Below are 19,002 nucleotides of genomic sequence, written 5' to 3'. Positions count from 1 at the left end.
CCGTCTTCCCCAGGGCAAACACTCACTCTCGCTCCCCTCACAGATAGAGAGACAGACAGAGACAGACAGAGACGTGCACCCCCTCACAGACAGAGGGAGACAGACAGGTCCACCTGGAGACTGACCCTCATTCCAAAGGTCACCTGACTTTAGTGAGGGGCATTTGTGGAAGTAACACCAGATTCAGGATCCCTTTGGGAAGGCCTTTGTTCCAGAACACTCTGTAATCACATACAACACTCCCAGACATGACGCCAGCAAACCAGGAGCAGCCACTCTGAGCGGATCCCTCTCCCTGCACCAGGACTGCTCTGTAACCTGACAATTAAAGTCTGATTCATACAGGCACAACACGGAGTGTCGTCAGCCACAAGAGATCGACCTGTAACTATGTCAACCCGTGTCACCATTAAACAAAGGGCGTGTGTAATCTGGCTTCCTCGCTGAGTCAGTCACGTTGCTGCAGTTTGTTACTGGGCTCCTCACAAGTGAGACGAGACGGTTGGAAATTCATTGACACAGGAGATGGTATTGTCACTGGATCTCCTGTGAAACTACCTTCAAGATGATGCAAGTTGTTTTTGAAGATAAATTATTTGGCCGAATCTATTTCATCAATCAAACATGTGAGACTGGAACATGACAATACCAGTGAACAAACCAGTCTCCTTTTTATACAGCGCATGCCTGTGTCTGTATTTCTGTGCGCGCCTCTCGGTACGCACGCCGGCCTGTACACCTCTCTCTCTAAATTCACGGTCGGTCCACCTTCCTGGAATGATGTAAATGCTCAAGTCTGGCTTTCACCAAGTTCTGAGCATAACTGAAAGATACTTTTCAACTTGAATCTTGACATTAGTGTGACCTGACAGCGCTGTGATGCTGGGATTGGTATCATCACAGAGCAAACACTCTCAGATAAACACCATCCAGACCCGGGCAGTCTTCAAAACACAATAACTGAAACTGAGAGCTACGGCAATGACTGAAGCAGGTTTACAGGCCAGGCCACACCAGACCAGACCAGGCCAGGCCACACCAGGCCAGTACACACCAGGCCAGTACACACCAGGCCAGGCTGAAATACACCCCACCCTCAAACCGGAGCCCGGTGAGGCTGGAGGGGAAATCGGTGACAGGCTGTGCCTGTCTCGGAATCACACAGCGATTCCACCCAACCCCAGACAACCCCCACAGTGTTCCCTAACCTTCACTGCACAGCACCCAGCACGGTCTCTGCACCAGACAGTATACCCACCCACCCAACCACCAACCCACCACCCAGCCACCCACGGGGGGGAGGGGGGCTGAGAGAGACAGACAGAGTGAGAAAAGGAAAAACACACATCAAGTATGGTTCTACTCTGTATCTAACCCTGTGCTGTCCCTGTCCCTGGGAGTGTTTGATGGGGGGACAGTGTAGAGGAAGCTTTACTCTGTATCTAACCCCGTGCTGTCCCTGTCCCTGGGAGTGTTTGATGGGCGACAGTGTAGAGGGAGCTTTACTCTGTATCTAACCCCATGCTGTCCCTGTCCCTGGGAGTATTTGATGGGGGACAGTGTAGAGGGAGCTTTCCTCTGTAGTGAAGTCTCGCACAGTGATGTGGATCCTGTTGACATTATTTCGGTGGGTGATGGATTAGAATAAGTGAACGTTGGCAGAGTGCCCGATGGGGAAGGTCAGAGAGTAGAGGTCCCAGAACAAACCAGCACTCAGTGCTGCTGTGTAAATGTGTAGATAGCAGAGGGGGACCCGTCACTGATGGCTCTCTGCGAGCAACAGGCAAAGACACCCTCACAGTAAGGTCTTTGTTCAAAAGCTGAATTAACAGAGACACAAATCAATCCTTAAAAACATTCCCACATTCTGGAACCAGGCTCAGCAAAGTGCTCCTGCTGGTGACCAACTCAATGTCAGTACGGGAGGGGGCGGGGGAGGGGGAGTGGGGAACGGGGCAGAAGACTGTCCACCTCCCCCAGGCCAGGAGTTACAACCACTTACACACAACACCTGCAAATATAACAGCTCAGTTCGGCATAGGAAGATCCAACACACAGGATCAGCACTGACCCTCCGACAGTGCGGCGCTCCCGCAGCGCTGACCCTCCGACAGTGCGGCGCTCCCGCAGCGCTGACCCTCCGACAGTGCGGCGCTCCCGCAGCGCTGACCCTCCGACAGTGCGGCGCTCCCGCAGCGCTGACCCTCCGACAGTGCGGCGCTCCCGCAGCGCTGACCCTCCGACAGTGCGGCGCTCCCGCAGCGCTGACCCTCCGACAGTGCGGCGCTCCCGCAGCGCTGACCCTCCGACAGTGCGGCGCTCCCGCAGCGCTGACCCTCCGACAGTGCGGCGCTCCCGCAGCGCTGACCCTCCGACAGTGCGGCGCTCCCGCAGCGCTGACCCTCCGACAGTGCGGCGCTCCCGCAGCGCTGACCCTCCGACAGTGCGGCGCTCCCGCAGCGCTGACCCTCCGACAGTGCGGCGCTCCCGCAGCGCTGACCCTCCGACAGTGCCCACTCCCGCAGCGCTGACCCTCCGACAGTGCCCACTCCCTCAGCGCTGACCCTCCGACAGTGCCCACTCCCTCAGCGCTGACCCTCCGACAGTGCCCACTCCCTCAGTGGAAGGGGTTGGGATGTGACTGTGACTCCCCACATAGTGACAGCATCAGGATGCTCATAAACAGAATCCACACAAAGAGTGAAGGGATTAAGTTGTACCTGAGGGAAACTGAAAATCTCTGAGTCAGCAATGTCATAGCAACCGCCCAAACAAAGCTCAACAAACCGGGTAACGGCAGAAAGGTTCCCTTCTGCTCACGAGGGGTGTAGACACTGTGGAACGCTCAGGATTCCCATCTCGGCTGGTTCAGTCCTGTCACTACCCAGCACCAAACAGCAAACCCCAACACCCATCCCGTAGAACACAGCAACACTGACTCCCCACATACTGACTCACTCACTCAGGACACACACACACGGACAGACAGACAGACACACGGACAGACAGACACACGGACAGTCCTGTCACTACCCAGCACCCAGGGCAGGAGCAGGAAACCCCAACACCCATCCCACAGAACACGGCAACACTGACTCCCCACATACTGACTCACTCACTCAGGACACGGACACACGGACAGACAGACACACACACACGGACAGACAGACACACACACGGACAGACAGACACACACACACGGACAGACAGACACACACACACGGACAGTCCTGTCACTACCCAGCACCAAGGGCAGGAGCAGCAAACCCCAACACCCATCCCGTAGAACACAGCAACACTGACTCCCCACATACTGACTCACTCACTCAGACACACACACCCAGCAACACAGATGGCACCTTCAGGAACCGTACCCCAGTGAGAGGCAGTGTGTGTGGGGGGGGGGGGGGGGGGGGGGGGGGGGGACTGTACCCCAATGAACTGTCAGAGAGTGTGCAAGTGAGTGTGCGAGTGACAGAGAGACAAAGAGAGAGATTTCCCAGCTCAGTGGCAATGCCCTGGCTTTCCCTGGCCCCCTGTTACAGGTTGGAGGAGAGATTTCCGTCCCTTTGCTGAACAGCTCTGCAATTGCTTCCTTTATTGCTGCTTCCTATTGTCTGACTGACATCAGACCAGGGCCTTGTCAATCTGCCAGGATCCTGCTGGGAGATACAATCCCACAAGCCTTCCCATATCCACGCTGATCTGGGTTCTCCTTCACACCACCGGAATATCATATTCCCCTGTTATTTCCCAAAAGCTACTCAATTTTTAACTTTACATCTCAGTGTCCAATCATATCCCAGCCCTACACCCCCTCCCTACCTCTGTAACCCCTGCACCCCTTCCCTATCTCTGTCACCCCCTCCAGCCCCTACACCCCCTCCCTATCTCTGTCACCCCCTCCAGCCCTACACCCCCTCCCTATCTCTGTCACCCCCTCCAGCCCCTACACCCCCTCCCTATCTCTGTCACCCCCTCCAGCCCCTACACCCCCTCCCTATCTCTGTCACCCCCTCCAGCCCCTACACCCCCTCCCTATCTCTGTCACCCCCTCCAGCCCCTACACCCCCTCCCTACCTCTGTAACCCCCTGCACCCCCTCCCTATCTCTGTCACCCCCTCCAGCCCCTACACCCCCTCCCTATCTCTGTCACCCCCTCCAGCCCCTACACCCCCTCCCTATCTCTGTCACCCCCTCCAGCCCCTACACCCCCTCCCTATCTCTGTCACCCCCTCCAGCCCCTACACCCCCTCCCTATCTCTGTCACCCCCTCCAGCCCCTACACCCCCTCCCTATCTCTGTCACCCCCTCCAGCCCCTACACCCCCTCCCTATCTCTGTAACCCCCTGCACCCCCTCCCTATCTCTGTCACCCCCTACACCCCCTCCCTACCTCTGTAACCCCCTGCACCCCCTCCCTACCTCTGTAACCCCCTCCAATTCCAGCCCCTTGACCATCCCCCGATTCCCATCGCTCCCCCATTGGGGGCAGTGCCTGCAGCTGCCTGAGCCCCGAGCTCAGGATCTCCCCGTCTCTCTCCTGTGTTAACAGCGATGTCACTCTCGGAGTTCCTGACCACCTGTCCCTGACCGTTCCGAAGCTCAGTACCAGCCGGAGTAGCTTTGTGGGATATTGGCGTCTGAGAGTTGCTATAGAAATGCAACGGAAGAACAATGGGTTTTCCCCAGTTACCAGCTTTTTGAATGGTGCTCCATGCTATTAACGTTGATGTCTCTGTCTGCACCCTCTCTGTGGCTGCCATACTGTAGCCTACACTCTGACCTGTTCCTCCACCCACCCTGCCACACCATGATTGGCGTGAACACCACGTCAGCAACACGAGATGGTCATAAATCCAATCCAATAACCTGCTGAGCACTTTCACATCTGTCCCTGGGGAAGGTGGAGCGCTGACACATCGGTCTGGTGGTTAGAACGGATTATCTTGTTCCAAGCATCTCCCAACAGCCCCCTCACCGCCCGGCACTGTCAAATAGCAGAGTCTCCGCACCCCTTACTGCAATTTGGGTCAGATTCGGTTCCCCCACCCTCTCTCTCTCTCTCGGAGAGATACAGCTTGCCCATCTGTGAAGCACATAGCTGCAAAACAGGAGAATAGATGCGATAGATTTTATTCAGAAGGAGTTGGGACTTTGGGGGTGGGGGCATGGAGCACCACGATTCCTCCCTCCCCCCCCAATTTTAGTTCAACACTTGGTTTGGGTAAAACGTGGAACACCCGTAAAGGGACGGCTGGAAAATGGGAAGCCTTCCGAAATGAGATAACGAGAATCCAGAGAAAGTATATTCCTGTCAGGGTGAAAGGGAAGGCTGGTAGGTATAGGGAATGCTGGATGACTAAAGATATTGAGGGTTTGGTTAAGAAAAGGAAGGAAGCATATGTCAGGTACAGACAGGATAGATCGAGTGAATCCTTAGAAGAGTATAAAGGCAGTAGGAGTATATTTGAGGGAAATCAGGAGGGCAAAAAGGGGACATGAGATAGTTTTGGCAAATAGAATTAAGGCGAATCCAAAGGGTTTTTACAAATATATTATGGTCAAAAGGGTAACCAGGGAGAGAATAGGGCCCCTCAAAGATCAGCAAGGCGGCCTTCGTGTGGAGCCACAGAAAATGGGAGAGATACTAAATGAATATTTTACGTCAGTATTTACTGTGGAAAAGGATATGGAAGATATAGACTGTAGGGCAATAGATGGTGACATCTTGCAAAATGTCCGTATTACAGAGGAGGAAGTGCTGGATGTCTTGAAACGCATATAAGTGGATAAGTCCCCAGGACCTGATCAGGTGTACCCTAGAACTCTGTGGGAAGCTAGGGAAGTGATTGCTGGGCCTCTTGCTGAGATATTTGTATCATCGATAGTCACAGGTGAGGTGCTGGAAGACTGGAGGTTGGCTAATGTGGTGCCACTGTTTAAGAAGGGTGGTAAGGACAAGCCAGGGAACTATAGACCAGGGAGCCTGACCTCGGTGGTGGGCAAGTTGTTGGAGGGAATCCTGAGGGACAGGATGTACATGTATTTGGAAAGGCAAGGACTGATTAGGGATAGTCAACATGGCTTTATGCATGGGAAATCATGTCTCATAAACTTGATTGAATTTTTTGAGGGAGTAACAAAGAGGATTGATGAGACCAGAGCAGTAGATGTGATCTACATGGTCTTCAGTAAGGCGTTCGACAAGGTTCCCCATGGGAGACTGGTTAGCAAGGTTAGATCTCACGGAATACAGGGAGAACTAGCCATTTGGATACAGAACTGGCTCAAAGGTAGAAGACAGCGGGTGGTGGTGGAGGGTTGTTTTTCAGACTGGAGGCCTGTGACCAGTGGAGTGCCACAAGGATCAGTGCTGGGTCAATTGTTTTCTGTCATTTATGTAAATGATTTGGAAGCGAGCATAAGAGGGACAGTTAGTAAGTTTGTAGATGACACCAAAATTGGAGGTGTAGTGGACAGAGAAGAGAGTTACCTCAGATTACAACAGGATCTGGACCAGATGGGCCAATGGGCTGAGAAGTGGCAGATGGAGTTTAATTCAGATAAATGTGAGGTGCTGCATTTTGGGAAAGCAAAGGGTAGGGGGTGTGGGAGAGCACCCGGGGGGGGGGGGGGGGCTTTACGGGAGAATGCGCCCGCTGGGGGGGGGTGGGGAACAGAGTGCCAATGGGGGGTGGGAGTGGGGTGAGGGGGTTTAGGGGAAAGAGCATGTGTTGAGGAAGTGACAGGGAGAATTTGCCGAATTCTCAGGGACAGAGATGGTGTTTGAATGAACAGGGCTCCCTCCTGATGACAGGGTGACACCTCCCGCCCAAACCTCTCATTTCACAATTAAATCCACAAAAACAAGCTATTTCGGTCAAAGTGACCTCAACAGTGGCAAAAAAAACCCAGAAAAACTGAGGACAGGGAGAAATGGCTGAAAAACAGGAAGTGAAAATGGTAGAGAACAGACAGGAGGAAGACATTCGGCCCACGGGCTCTGCTATCCCATTCAGTCTGATCACATGGGATCCCCCATATGGTCCCAACCACTTCCTCACAAACTTCCAGAGCAATAGCCTCCAGTTATCAGGCTCCGTCTCAAATATACCGAGGGGCAGACAGCTCTGAATCTCCAGAGACATCGCCCTCTCAGTGACGAAACACTTCCTCATCTCACTCTGACACAGCGCATACTGTGTGGACAGAACTGATAGGAGCACAGAGTGCCTCCACTCCCTCGGCACTGACCCTCCGACAGTGCGGCACTCCCTCGGCACTGACCCTCCGACAGTGCGGCACTCCCTCGGCACTGACCCTCCGACAGTGTGCGGCGCTCCCTCGGCACTGACCCTCCGACAGCGCCCACTCCCTCGGCACTGACCCTCCGACAGTGTGCGGCGCTCCCTCGGCACTGACCCTCCGACAGCGCCCACTCCCTCGGCACTGACCCTCCGACAGTGTGCGGCGCTCCCTCGGCACTGACCCTCCGACAGTGCCCACTCCCTCGGCACTGACCCTCCGACAGTGCCCACTCCCTCGGCACTGACCCTCCGACAGTGCCCACTCCCTCGGCACTGACCTCCGACAGTGCCCACTCCCTCGGCACTGACCCTCCGACAGTGCCCACTCCCTCGGCACTGACCCTCCGACAGTGCCCACTCCCTCGGCACTGACCCTCCGACAGTGCCCACTCCCTCGGCACTGACCCTCCGACAGTGCCCACTCCCTCGGCACTGACCCTCCGACAGTGCCCACTCCCTCGGCACTGACCCTCCGACAGTGCCCACTCCCTCGGCACTGACCCTCCGACAGTGCCCACTCCCTCGGCACTGACCCTCCGACAGTGCCCACTCCCTCGGCACTGACCCTCCGACAGTGCCCACTCCCTCGGCACTGACCCTCCGACAGTGCCCACTCCCTCGGCACTGACCCTCCGACAGTGCCCACTCCCTCGGCACTGACCCTCCGACAGTGCCCACTCCCTCGGCACTGACCCTCCGACAGTGCCCACTCCCTCGGCACTGACCCTCCGACAGTGCGGCACTCCCTCGGCACTGACCCTCCGACAGTGCGGCACTCCCTCGGCACTGACCCTCCGACAGTGCGGCACTCCCTCGGCACTGACCCTCCGACAGTGCCCACTCCCTCGGCACTGACCCTCCGACAGTGCCCACTCCCTCGGCACTGACCCTCCGACAGTGCCCACTCCCTCGGCACTGACCCTCCGACAGTGCCCACTCCCTCGGCACTGACCCTCCGACAGTGCCCACTCCCTCGGCACTGACCCTCCGACAGTGCCCACTCCCTCGGCACTGACCCTCCGACAGTGCCCACTCCCTCGGCACTGACCCTCCGACAGTGCCCACTCCCTCGGCACTGACCCTCCGACAGTGCCCACTCCCTCGGCACTGACCCTCCGACAGTGCCCACTCCCTCGGCACTGACCCTCCGACAGTGCCCACTCCCTCGGCACTGACCCTCCGACAGTGCCCACTCCCTCGGCACTGACCCTCCGACAGTGCCCACTCCCTCGGCACTGACCCTCCGACAGTGCCCACTCCCTCGGCACTGACCCTCCGACAGTGCCCACTCCCTCGGCACTGACCCTCCGACAGTGCCCACTCCCTCGGCACTGACCCTCCGACAGTGCCCACTCCCTCAGCACTGACCCTCCGACAGTGCCCACTCCCTCAGCACTGACCCTCCGACAGTGCGGCACTCCCTCGGCCTGTGGTATTCACTTTCTAACAACAAGGTGAATATCTGGTGTGAAAGTATTGAGCCATCCTCAGGCAGGGGAACCACATAGCAGCAAGCCCAGGCCGAATGGCCACGCTGACACTGTCCCACTCCCAGGCAGCACGGATTCACAAAGCCCTCTCCCCAGGGTTTCCCGGATCGGAGAGTGCGCAGACATGGGCCACGGGGCACAAACAGCATTATTCCCCCATTGCCCACCCTCCCGCAGGAACAGACAACAGCTGCTTTCAGTCAGTCCAGAAGAAAACGCAGACCAAATTCTCAAATTAATTTTTAAGCCCCATCTGTCAAGGCTCTGAAAGATTCCGAGCAATTGGATTACAGTCAGCAATGAGACACTGTCACGGAGTCATTCCCAGGCTGCTCCCCTCCCACTGCATTCACACCACACTCACTCACTCACCAAGGTTCACACACCCAGAGCCAACGCTGCACTCCCCTCCCCTACACTCTCCCTCCGTCAGTGCGGCACTCACTCAGCATTGACCCTCCGACAGTGCCCACTCCCTCGGTGCTGACCCTCCGACAGTGCGGTGCTCCCTCGGTGCTGACCCTCCGACAGTGCCCACTCCCTCGGTGCTGACCCTCCGACAGTGCCCACCACCTCAGCACTGACCCTCCGACAGCACGGCACTCCCTCAACGCTGACCCTCCGACAGTGCCCACTCCCTCAACGCTGACCCTCCGACAGTGCCCACTCCCTCGGCGCTGACCCTCCGACAGTGCGGTGCTCCCTCGGTGCTGACCCTCCGATACTGCGGCACTCCCTCAACACTGACCCTCCGACAGTGCGGTGCTCCCTCGGTGCTGACCCTCCGATACTGCGGCACTCCCTCAACACTGACCCTCCGACAGTGCCCACTCCCTCGCTGCTGACCCTCCGATACTGCGGCACTCCCTCAACACTGACCCTCCGACAGTGCAGCACTCCCTCGCTGCTGACCCTCCGATACTGCGGCACTCCCTCAACACTGACCCTCCGACAGTGCCCACCACCTCAACACTGACCCTCCGACAGTGCCCACTCCCGCAGCACTGACCCTCCGACAGTGCCCACTCCCGCAGCACTGACCCTCCGACAGTGCCCACTCCCGCAGCACTGACCCTCCGACAGTGCCCACTCCCGCAGCACTGACCCTCCGACAGTGCCCACTCCCGCAGCACTGACCCTCCGACAGTGCCCACTCCCTCAGTGCGGAATGCTTCAGTTATATTCCAGAGATGTTTAATAACACAAGGGCCACACAGTGGAGAGAATCCACATCCCTGCCATTCCGAGGGGATCTCCTTTAGCAGGTGTCAGTGCGGACCGTCCTCGCTCACACATTCCCCGCTCCCACCCCACCCCCACCCACCAAGCCCTCTCTGAGCCGCTCCATCCAAACTGCCCCAACCCTCCCCCCCCCCCCCCCCCCAATCCCTGACAATGATGTTGTTAAATGGGAAAGCAGACTCGATGGGCCAGATGGCCTACGACTGCCCCTTGTTATGATGGGAGGGGCTCGGAGGGGAACCTGCAGGAGGGTGGTGTTCCCAAGGACCTGCTGCCCGTCTCCTTCTCGATTGAAGTGAGCGGGGGGGGGGGAATCGGAAGGGGGCTACCTGAGGATATCAACCCACACTCGGAGGGCGACTGACCCAGCTCTGGGTCGGGCAGAGGTCTGTGAGGGTCAAAGACCATCACTGGATGAGCTGGCCTTAAACTGGGTCATAACACCCAGCAATCCAAGAGCCAGAGCAGCACAGGGAGATGTCGCGGGGGGGGGGGGGGGGGAGGATAGGGGGAGGGGAGTGTGAGAGAGAGAGCGCTTGGGGTGACAAGGGATCGGCCGATTCCACCCAGTGAGGGTTTAGGGTCTGGGACACACTCCCTGGGAAGGACGGGGATACAGATTCTATTGGTGCCCCTCCCAAGGGCAGCGCTGGTGGCCGTTCAGATGAACGTAGGGCACAGGGACAGTGGGGGGAGAGGGGAGGGGGCAGGTGGCCAGCTTGATGGGATAGTACAGAGCAGACAGCATCTACACAATGGTCTCCTTCCACACCAGATCACACTGCGATTGTAGGGGCTGGAGGGGGTTACAGAGATAGGGAGGGGGTGGAGGGGGTGACAGAGATAGGGAGGGGGTGGAGGGGGGTGACAGAGATAGGGAGGGGGTGGAGGGGGGTGTGAGGCAGTTAAGGAGAGCTGGTGAAGTATAAAATGAAGGGACTGGAATTGGTGTTGGTGAGGGGTGAAGCAGTGACAGCCACCCCCTCCCCCCACTGCAGGGACTGTCTGGGGTAGAATGCCCCATACCCTGAGACACAGCAGCTCCTCCCCCCTAACCCCGCCCTACCCTGGTACGGTGGCCCTGCCCTCCCCCTTCCTGCCTGAGAGCGCTTGCTGCTGAGAGTTACTGAGGGATGGTGACACTGGCTCCCGCCGACAGAACCAGTCACTAATTCCACCCTGACCAATCACAGCCAAGATCCAGGAGGGTCACAACCCAACACTGGGCACGGAGGGCAGCCACATCACCTTTGGATTGGCTCAGCAATGGGTGTGCGCCAATTACCCAAGGAAGGAAGTGGAAAGATCAGTGTGCAGTGAGAGAGAAACAGCCTTTCACAATGTCAGATACACACAACAGTCCCACACACTGACTCTCCCCGGGGTACATTCCCACCCACCCATACACTGACTCTCCCTGGAGTACACTCCCACACACCCAGACTGACTCTCACTGGGCTACAGTCCCACAACAAGGAGGGCGAGGGCGAGGGGAAAGAGGGTGACGGGGGCAAGGGGTAAGCTTATTATTGTGTCCAGGCTGAATCTTGCCTCACACTCACTCACATCCCTCACACACACACACACTCACATCCCTCACACACACACACATACACACACACAGACAGACAGAGCTGTGTTGCTGCTTCTGACAGGATGTGGTTTTGCTCGATACATACTGAGCTCAGTGTTCTTCCTGTCTGTGGTCTAAACCAAACAGGGAACAGCAGCTCACTCTGGGTAAACACTGCTGCACCAACATGGCACATGGGGGCATTGTTAAAGGACAAACCCATCTGTTGAGGGTGAGAGCTACCAGCATCTCACCACAGTGTGAGGGAGAACGTACTGGCTCTGTCTGTCTGTCAGTCAGTCCATCCTTCACCTCCATCTCGCAGCACAATCTCTCTCTTGCTCTCTATCCCCTGGTCTCCTTCCTATCAGAAAGATGTTGTGAAACTTGAAAGGGTTCAGAAAAGATTTACAAGGATGTTGCCGGGGTTGGAGGTTCTGAGCTACAGGGAGAGGCTGAACAGGCTGGGGCTGTTTCCCCTGGAGCGTCGGAGGCTGAGGGGTGACCTTATAGAGGTTTACAAAATCATGAGGGTCATGAATAGTGTAAACAGACAAGGTCTTTTCCCTGGGGTGGGGGAGTCCAGAACTAGAGGGTATAGCTTTAGGGTGAGAGGGGAAAGATATAAAAGGGACCTGAGGGGTAACTTTTTCCCCCAGAGGGTGGTGCGTGTATGGAATGAGCTGCCAGAGGAAGTGGTGGAGGCTGGTACAATTACAACATTTAAGAAGCATTTGGATGGGTATATGAATAGGAAGGGTTTGGAGGGATATGGGCCGGGTGCTGGCAGGTGGGACTAGATTGTACCGACCAGATATCCCAACCCAGGCGGGTTGGGCCGAAGGGTCTGTTTCTATGCTGTACATCTCTATGACTCTAAATATACTTCAAATACAAAAAAATCTTCAGTCAGTCAATGTTGCAGACAACACAAGTCTAATTCATGTCATCTGTCCTTTCTCACACCAGCCTTGGTGGCCATTCAGTGTGCACTCTCCCTCCCAGGCCAATCGGCCCATCCTGAGGGTGCAGTACTGCAGAGTGGGCTCACTTTGTAGCGTTTCCATGGTTACTGGAGTTATTGTCTCTCCCCCCCCCGGACTTTTCACTATTACAGAGCAGGGCCCAGGATTTCATGCGCCGTCCCTAGTTGCCCCCCCTTGAGAAGGTGGGGGGTGAGCTGCCTTCTTGACCCGCTGCAGTCCATGTGCTGGAGGGTAGACCCACAATGTCCCTGAGGGAGGGAATCCCAGGATTCTGACCCAGCCACACTGAGGGAACGGCGATATATTCCCAAGTCGGGATGGGGAGGGGCTCGGAGGGGAACGTGCAGGGGGTGGGGTTCCCATGTACCTGCTGCCCCTTGTCCTTCTGGATGGAAGGGGCCGTGGGTTTGGAAGGTGCTGCCTGAGGATCTTTGGGGAGTTTCTGCAGGACATCTTGTAGCTGGTACACACTGCTGTTACTGAGGGGGGGGTGGGTAAGAGAGGGAGGGGATGGTACACACTGCTGTTACTGAGGGGGGTGGGTAAGGGAGGGAGGGGATGGTACACACTGCTGTTACTGAGGGGGGGTGGGTAAGGGAGGGAGGGGATGGTACACACTGCTGTTACTGAGGGGGGTGGGTAAGGGAGGGAGGGGGTGTTTGTGGGTGTGGGGCTGCTTTGTCCCTGGATGGTGTTGAGCTTCTTGAGTGTTGTTGGAGCTGCCCCCATCCAGGGGCAAGTGGGGAGTATTCCCTCCCCCTCCTGACCTGTGCCTTGTAGATGGTGGGACAGGCTTTGGGGGGAGTCAGGAGGGGAGTTACTCGCTGCAGGATTCCCAGCCCCTGTCCTGCTCCTGTAGACACTGAGTTGCTGTGGGGAGTCCAGTTGAGTTTCTGGTCAATGGTAACCCCCAGGATGTTGATAGTGGGGGATTCAGTGATGGGAACACCATTGAATGTCAAGGGGGCGGTGGTGAGATTGTCTCCTGTAGGAGATGGTCACAGCCTGGGATTTATGTGGGGTGAATGTTACTTGCCCCTTGTCACTGGATATTTGCCCAGGCCTTGCTGCTTGTGGATAAGGACTGCTTCAGTCTCTGAGTAATAGCAAATAAACGGGTCTCTGTGTAATTACCAGCAAAACTCCGTCTCTCTCTCTCACCGAGCCGCCCCTGATAGTAGCTGCCACGGGAGAAGCTGGGAATTCCTGGCCCACCGGATTGGGATCCGGGTGAGTTGCTGAGTCCATGTTCCCAGGGCAGGAGGGAGCTGTCCCTGTGTCTGTGGGGAAGGGAACTGGCTCAAAGCCATGAATCAGATGATATCAGGCAGCTCCCATTGCCAACTCGCTGCAATAGTTTGTGTGAACGGCCTTGTACATCTCTGTGCAGTTATTGATGAAACAGGGTAGACAGGGTCATCTCTCGTCGCTCACTGTACACCAGAGACCCAGCCCTGCACTGGCTCTGTCTAACATCCCCAGCACCAGGCACCCGCCCTCAGTCTCAGAGGCTGACCCAACACAGCCTCCACCGTGCAACCTCACTGCTCAATGCTACCCACCAATCACACTGCTGGAGGGAGTTACACACAGACACACACACATCCCCCTCCTCCCAGCAGACAGAGAGGGGGCAGGGTGTCCGATCGCCCCATCAACAGCAGGGCAGCCCCCTGCGAACCTAACCCTGGTACTTTGCCCACCAGCCCGGGCACCTCTTTTCAAACACTCAACAAGAGTGGGGGTTAGAGATTGATCAACAGCCTTGAATCGAAGGTTACTTTAGCAGGCAAACTCCGTGTGGGGATCTGTCTCTGTCACACAGACACAGACACAGACACAGACACAGACACAGACACAGACACAGACACAGACACAGACACAGACACACAGTCAGCAACTCAGCCTGAGAATGGAGGCAGAAAACAAGAGACAGAGGGACAGACACAGACAGAAAGAGAGAGTGAGAGTGAGACAGAGAGAGAGAGAGACAGATACACACAGGCAGAGGTGTGTGCGCACACACACAGTTCTGAAGAAACGGTGTCTGACTCAATGTGAACTCTGTTTCACTCCCACCCTGCTGAGTTCCTCCAGCAATGTTGATTTTTTTTGTCGTGAGAAAGAGGGATGACAGGAGGAGGGGGGCAGACAAGTCAGAGAGAGCGGGGGCCAGGTGAGACAAACACACGTCACTGTGACTGTCAGAAACACACAGCACTTTTCCAGGAAGAATGGCTGCCATTAACATGGTGTCTGGTCTACGTGACTCCAGTCCCGCAGCAAACAGAGAGCTCTGACAGGGAAATAACTGGGATCTTGGCCAGTGACAGCCCACACCCAGAATTCCCTCTCGAAAGGACAGATGTCACCAAATCCAAATCAAAGTGAAACTGCCAGCCTAATGAAAGACTGAAATCTCCCAGTCACTAATTCCAGAACAGAGTTACCACCAGCTCTGTAATCAGAAGGGAGGCCAGACGATACACCAGGAGCCAGATAGGCTTGTCTCATGACGGGAAGGTCAAACAGTGGGACAGAGTACCAGGGGGCTCACACAGCAGGAGAAATGGGAGATCTGTTACAAAGGCAGCTAAGGTTTGAAAGAAACATTTGTTCATTTACAAATTACAGCCAGGGTCGAAGCCCCTCCCACCAGCACAGGGACAGCACAGGGTAGGTCAGAGTAAAGCTCCCACTACTTCCACTAGCTGTAACTAAAAGGTTCCCCAACACTGTCCACATCAAACACTCCAACCGCAGTCAGCACGTTATTGGAATCAGGGTAAATATTCCCTCTACACCCCCCATTAGACAGGGCATCGACTGGGTTACCCGGAACTGTGACCCAGAGATTCAGGGCTAACAGTCTTCTGACAGCGCGGCGCTCCCTCAGCACTGACCCTCCGACAGCGCGGCGCTCCCTCAGCACTGACCCTCCGACAGCGCGGCGCTCCCTCAGCACTGACCCTCCGACAGCGCGGCGCTCCCTCAGCACTGACCCTCCGACAGCGCGGCGCTCCCTCAGCACTGACCCTCCGACAGCGCGGCGCTCCCTCAGCACTGACCCTCCGACAGCGCGGCGCTCCCTCAGCACTGACCCTCCGACAGCGCGGCGCTCCCTCAGCACTGACCCTCCGACAGCGCGGCGCTCCCTCAGCACTGACCCTCCGACAGCGCGGCGCTCCCTCAGCACTGACCCTCCGACAGCGCGGCGCTCCCTCAGCACTGACCCTCCGACAGCGCGGCGCTCCCTCAGCACTGACCCTCCGACAGCGCGGCGCTCCCTCAGCACTGACCCTCCGACAGCGCGGCGCTCCCTCAGCACTGACCCTCCGACAGCGCGGCGCTCCCTCAGCACTGACCCTCCGACAGCGCGGCGCTCCCTCAGCACTGACCCTCCGACAGCGCGGCGCTCCCTCAGCACTGACCCTCCGACAGCGCGGCGCTCCCTCAGCACTGACCCTCCGACAGCGCGGCGCTCCCTCAGCACTGACCCTCCGACAGCGCGGCGCTCCCTCAGCACTGACCCTCCGACAGCGCGGCGCTCCCTCAGCACTGACCCTCCGACAGCGCGGCGCTCCCTCAGCACTGACCCTCCGACAGCGCGGCGCTCCCTCAGCACTGACCCTCCGACAGCGCGGCGCTCCCTCAGCACTGACCCTCCGACAGCGCGGCGCTCCCTCAGCACTGACCCTCCGACAGCGCGGCGCTCCCTCAGCACTGACCCTCCGACAGTGCGGCGCTCCCTCAGCACTGACCCTCCGACAGTGCGGCGCTCCCTCAGCACTGACCCTCCGACAGTGCGGCGCTCCCTCAGCACTGACCCTCCGACAGTGCGGCGCTCCCTCAGCACTGACCCTCCGACAGTGCGGCGCTCCCTCAGCACTGACCCTCCGACAGTGCGGCGCTCCCTCAGCACTGACCCTCCGACAGTGCGGCGCTCCCTCAGCACTGACCCTTCGACAGTGCGGCGCTCCCTCAGCACTGACCCTCCGACAGTGCGGCACTCCCTCAGCACTGACCCTCCGACAGTGCGGCACTCCCTCAGCACTGACCCTCCGACAGTGCGGCACTCCCTCAGCACTGACCCTCTTTCTGGTTCACCCAGTAAACACTAGCCTGGAGTTTTCACTGCAGCCTCCCACACAAGGTCACCTCTCTCTTTCCAAAACAAAGCCACTGTCTGCTGAGCCCCAACCCCACAGCCACGGACTCTTCACTGAGAGCCGATGGGTCAGGAATAAAGACAGGACCCTGGGGTTAACATGTGAGCTCAGCAGCTGTCTCTTCATCCAAGGGCTAGTCTACAGCACAAACACCAGCAGGGAGGAGGAAGCTGGTGGGGAATTCCTACTATATCGGTGCAGGAAGGTGGTATTCACCCTGGCTTTGAACAGGACCTACAGCAATCTCCACAACAACGGTCAAGGGGCTGGAATTGGAGGGGGTTACAGAGATAGTGAGGGGGTGTAGGAACCACAGGAGGTTGTAGAAATTGGGGGATGGGTTGGAAGAGATACAGGGGGGGTGCAGAGAGCTGGAGGAAGTAACAAATCAGGCTAAGGAAGGTGGAGTTTGAAAATAAAGATGGCTCTCTTAAAACTGAAGGGTTGTGGATCAGGCAGAAATGGGAGTCTCTCAGATTGAGGACGCAGAATCTTGGAGGAGTTGAATTGTACAGAAAGGGTCATTAACAGCACAGGAAGTTTCCCAGAGTCTCCCCAGACACAAAAAACACCACCTCCTCTGCCCAAATCAGACATTACCAGGTGTGGGCTGAACTGGAAATGGTCAGGATTGGGATCAGGCTGAGAAACAGCAACAGTCTGTATTCCTGCAGGACCCTTCGGCCCATTGAGTGCTCCAGTATTCCCCGTTTCCTCAGATCCCTCTGTGCACGCCCTGCCCCAGATCCCCCTGGAGAGCCCATGTCCCAAATCCACCCCCACCATCTTGCTACCCCAAGTTGTCCAGCCCATATCCTCCAGGTGCCCATATCCTTGCCCCCCAGGTGCCCAGCCCCTTACCCCCATCCCCCAGGTGCCCAATCCCTTGCCCCCATCCCCCAAATGCCCATTTATTTACCCCCAGGTGCCCATCCCCTTGCCCCATCGCCCAGGTGCCCAGCCCCTTGCCCCCATTCCCCAGATGCCCAGCCCCTTGCCCCCCAGTTGCCCAGCCCCTTGTCCCCATCCCCCAGATGCCCAGCCCCTTGCCCCCCAGTTGCCCAGCCCCTTGCCCCCATCCCCCAGATGCCCAGCCCCTTGCCCCCAGCCGGACTCACCAGCCTGGGTCAGGTCGGACAGGTCGTAGTTGGTGGCCGCCCGGGGGAACTCTCGGAGCTTCCTGTTACTGAGGTTGAGCACGCCGCTGTTGGCCGCCTCCTCCAGCGCCTTCTCCACACTGCGGCTCAGGCTCAGGCTTCCCGTAGGCCCCGCCTGGGGCAGCTCATCCCCGCTCGCCATTCGGCCCCTCTCCGCCTGCTGCTGGATTCACTCCCTCGGGCCGGCAGGGACACGGATACACTGTCTCCAGGGGCTCGGGATCCACACACTCGGCCAGCACTGGGGGGATACACTGTATCAGCTGGAGGCGGATACACTGTATCCAACTGGAGGAAGATACACTGTATCCAGCGGGAGGAGGATACACTGTATCCGCTGGAAGGGGACACTCTGTATCCAGCGCCAGGACATACACTGTATCCACCCCAGCCCTGACTGACAGCCCTCTCGCCCAATCGTAGCCCGCCCCCAACAATCACCGGCGCCCATTCGCTTCCGTCGGCCTATCAGAGCCCGGTAGGGGCGGGTGCCGCAGACCTTCGGGATCCCGACCAATCAGCAAGCAGCTACCGGCAAGAGGCGGTCCCCCTGCCCTGATTGGCGGCAGGACGGCCCTATAGGAGCCGGGGGGGAAATTCCGCGGCAACAGCCAAAGGCTTCTTGAGCAATGAGAGGAAGCGGGGCCGCCCAGGGCGGGAACGGGCCCAGCCAATCAGGGGGCCGCCATTCGCTGGACCATTGGCCAATAGCGAATGAGGGAATCTCAACAACCTCTGACCCAACCAGTCAGGGCTTTCCAACATCCCCATTCCCCCCCCATCCCACCTCATGGTGGATTCCCTCAAGAACTGGGAGTGGATCCCACTGAGGGAAGGCAGCCAATGATGAAGGACGGTTAAGTAAGCAAAGCTTCTCATTGGCTCACCGAGGCCAACAGATTGAGTCAATGGGAGAGTGGAGCCAATGGACACATCTTGGTACCTCCTGGCACAAGGGCCATCAATGGCAGCGTCATTAGGAATGGCCACACCACCTATCTCTCCAGGAGCAGACCAGACAGGGGTCTTCAAATTCTAGGGACATTGACCCAAATGGGTGGGGTAGGGACATTGGC

At 57.6% G+C, this 19,002-nt stretch overlaps 1 protein-coding gene across 3 annotated transcripts in view; it reads right to left on the bottom strand.

Annotated features, from left to right (window-relative positions):
• LOC132835346 (DISP complex protein LRCH3-like) overlaps positions 1 to 18,303 on the bottom strand; it is a 44,259-nt gene extending 25,956 nt beyond the window's left edge. For all 3 annotated transcript variants that reach the window (XM_060854799.1, XM_060854797.1, XM_060854798.1), the window contains exon 1: positions 17,888 to 18,303. In XM_060854799.1, coding sequence (XP_060710782.1) covers positions 17,888 to 18,068 — 181 coding nt within the window. In that variant the 5' untranslated portion in view covers positions 18,069 to 18,303. The remainder of the gene's footprint in view (positions 1 to 17,887) is intronic.
• Positions 18,304 to 19,002: the final 699 nt, after the last annotated feature.

This window comes from Hemiscyllium ocellatum, chromosome 44, assembly GCF_020745735.1.
Source record: "Hemiscyllium ocellatum isolate sHemOce1 chromosome 44, sHemOce1.pat.X.cur, whole genome shotgun sequence".
Classification (NCBI taxonomy): Eukaryota; Metazoa; Chordata; class Chondrichthyes; order Orectolobiformes; family Hemiscylliidae; genus Hemiscyllium; species Hemiscyllium ocellatum.
This window is presented reverse-complemented; position numbering and strand designations above follow the sequence as displayed.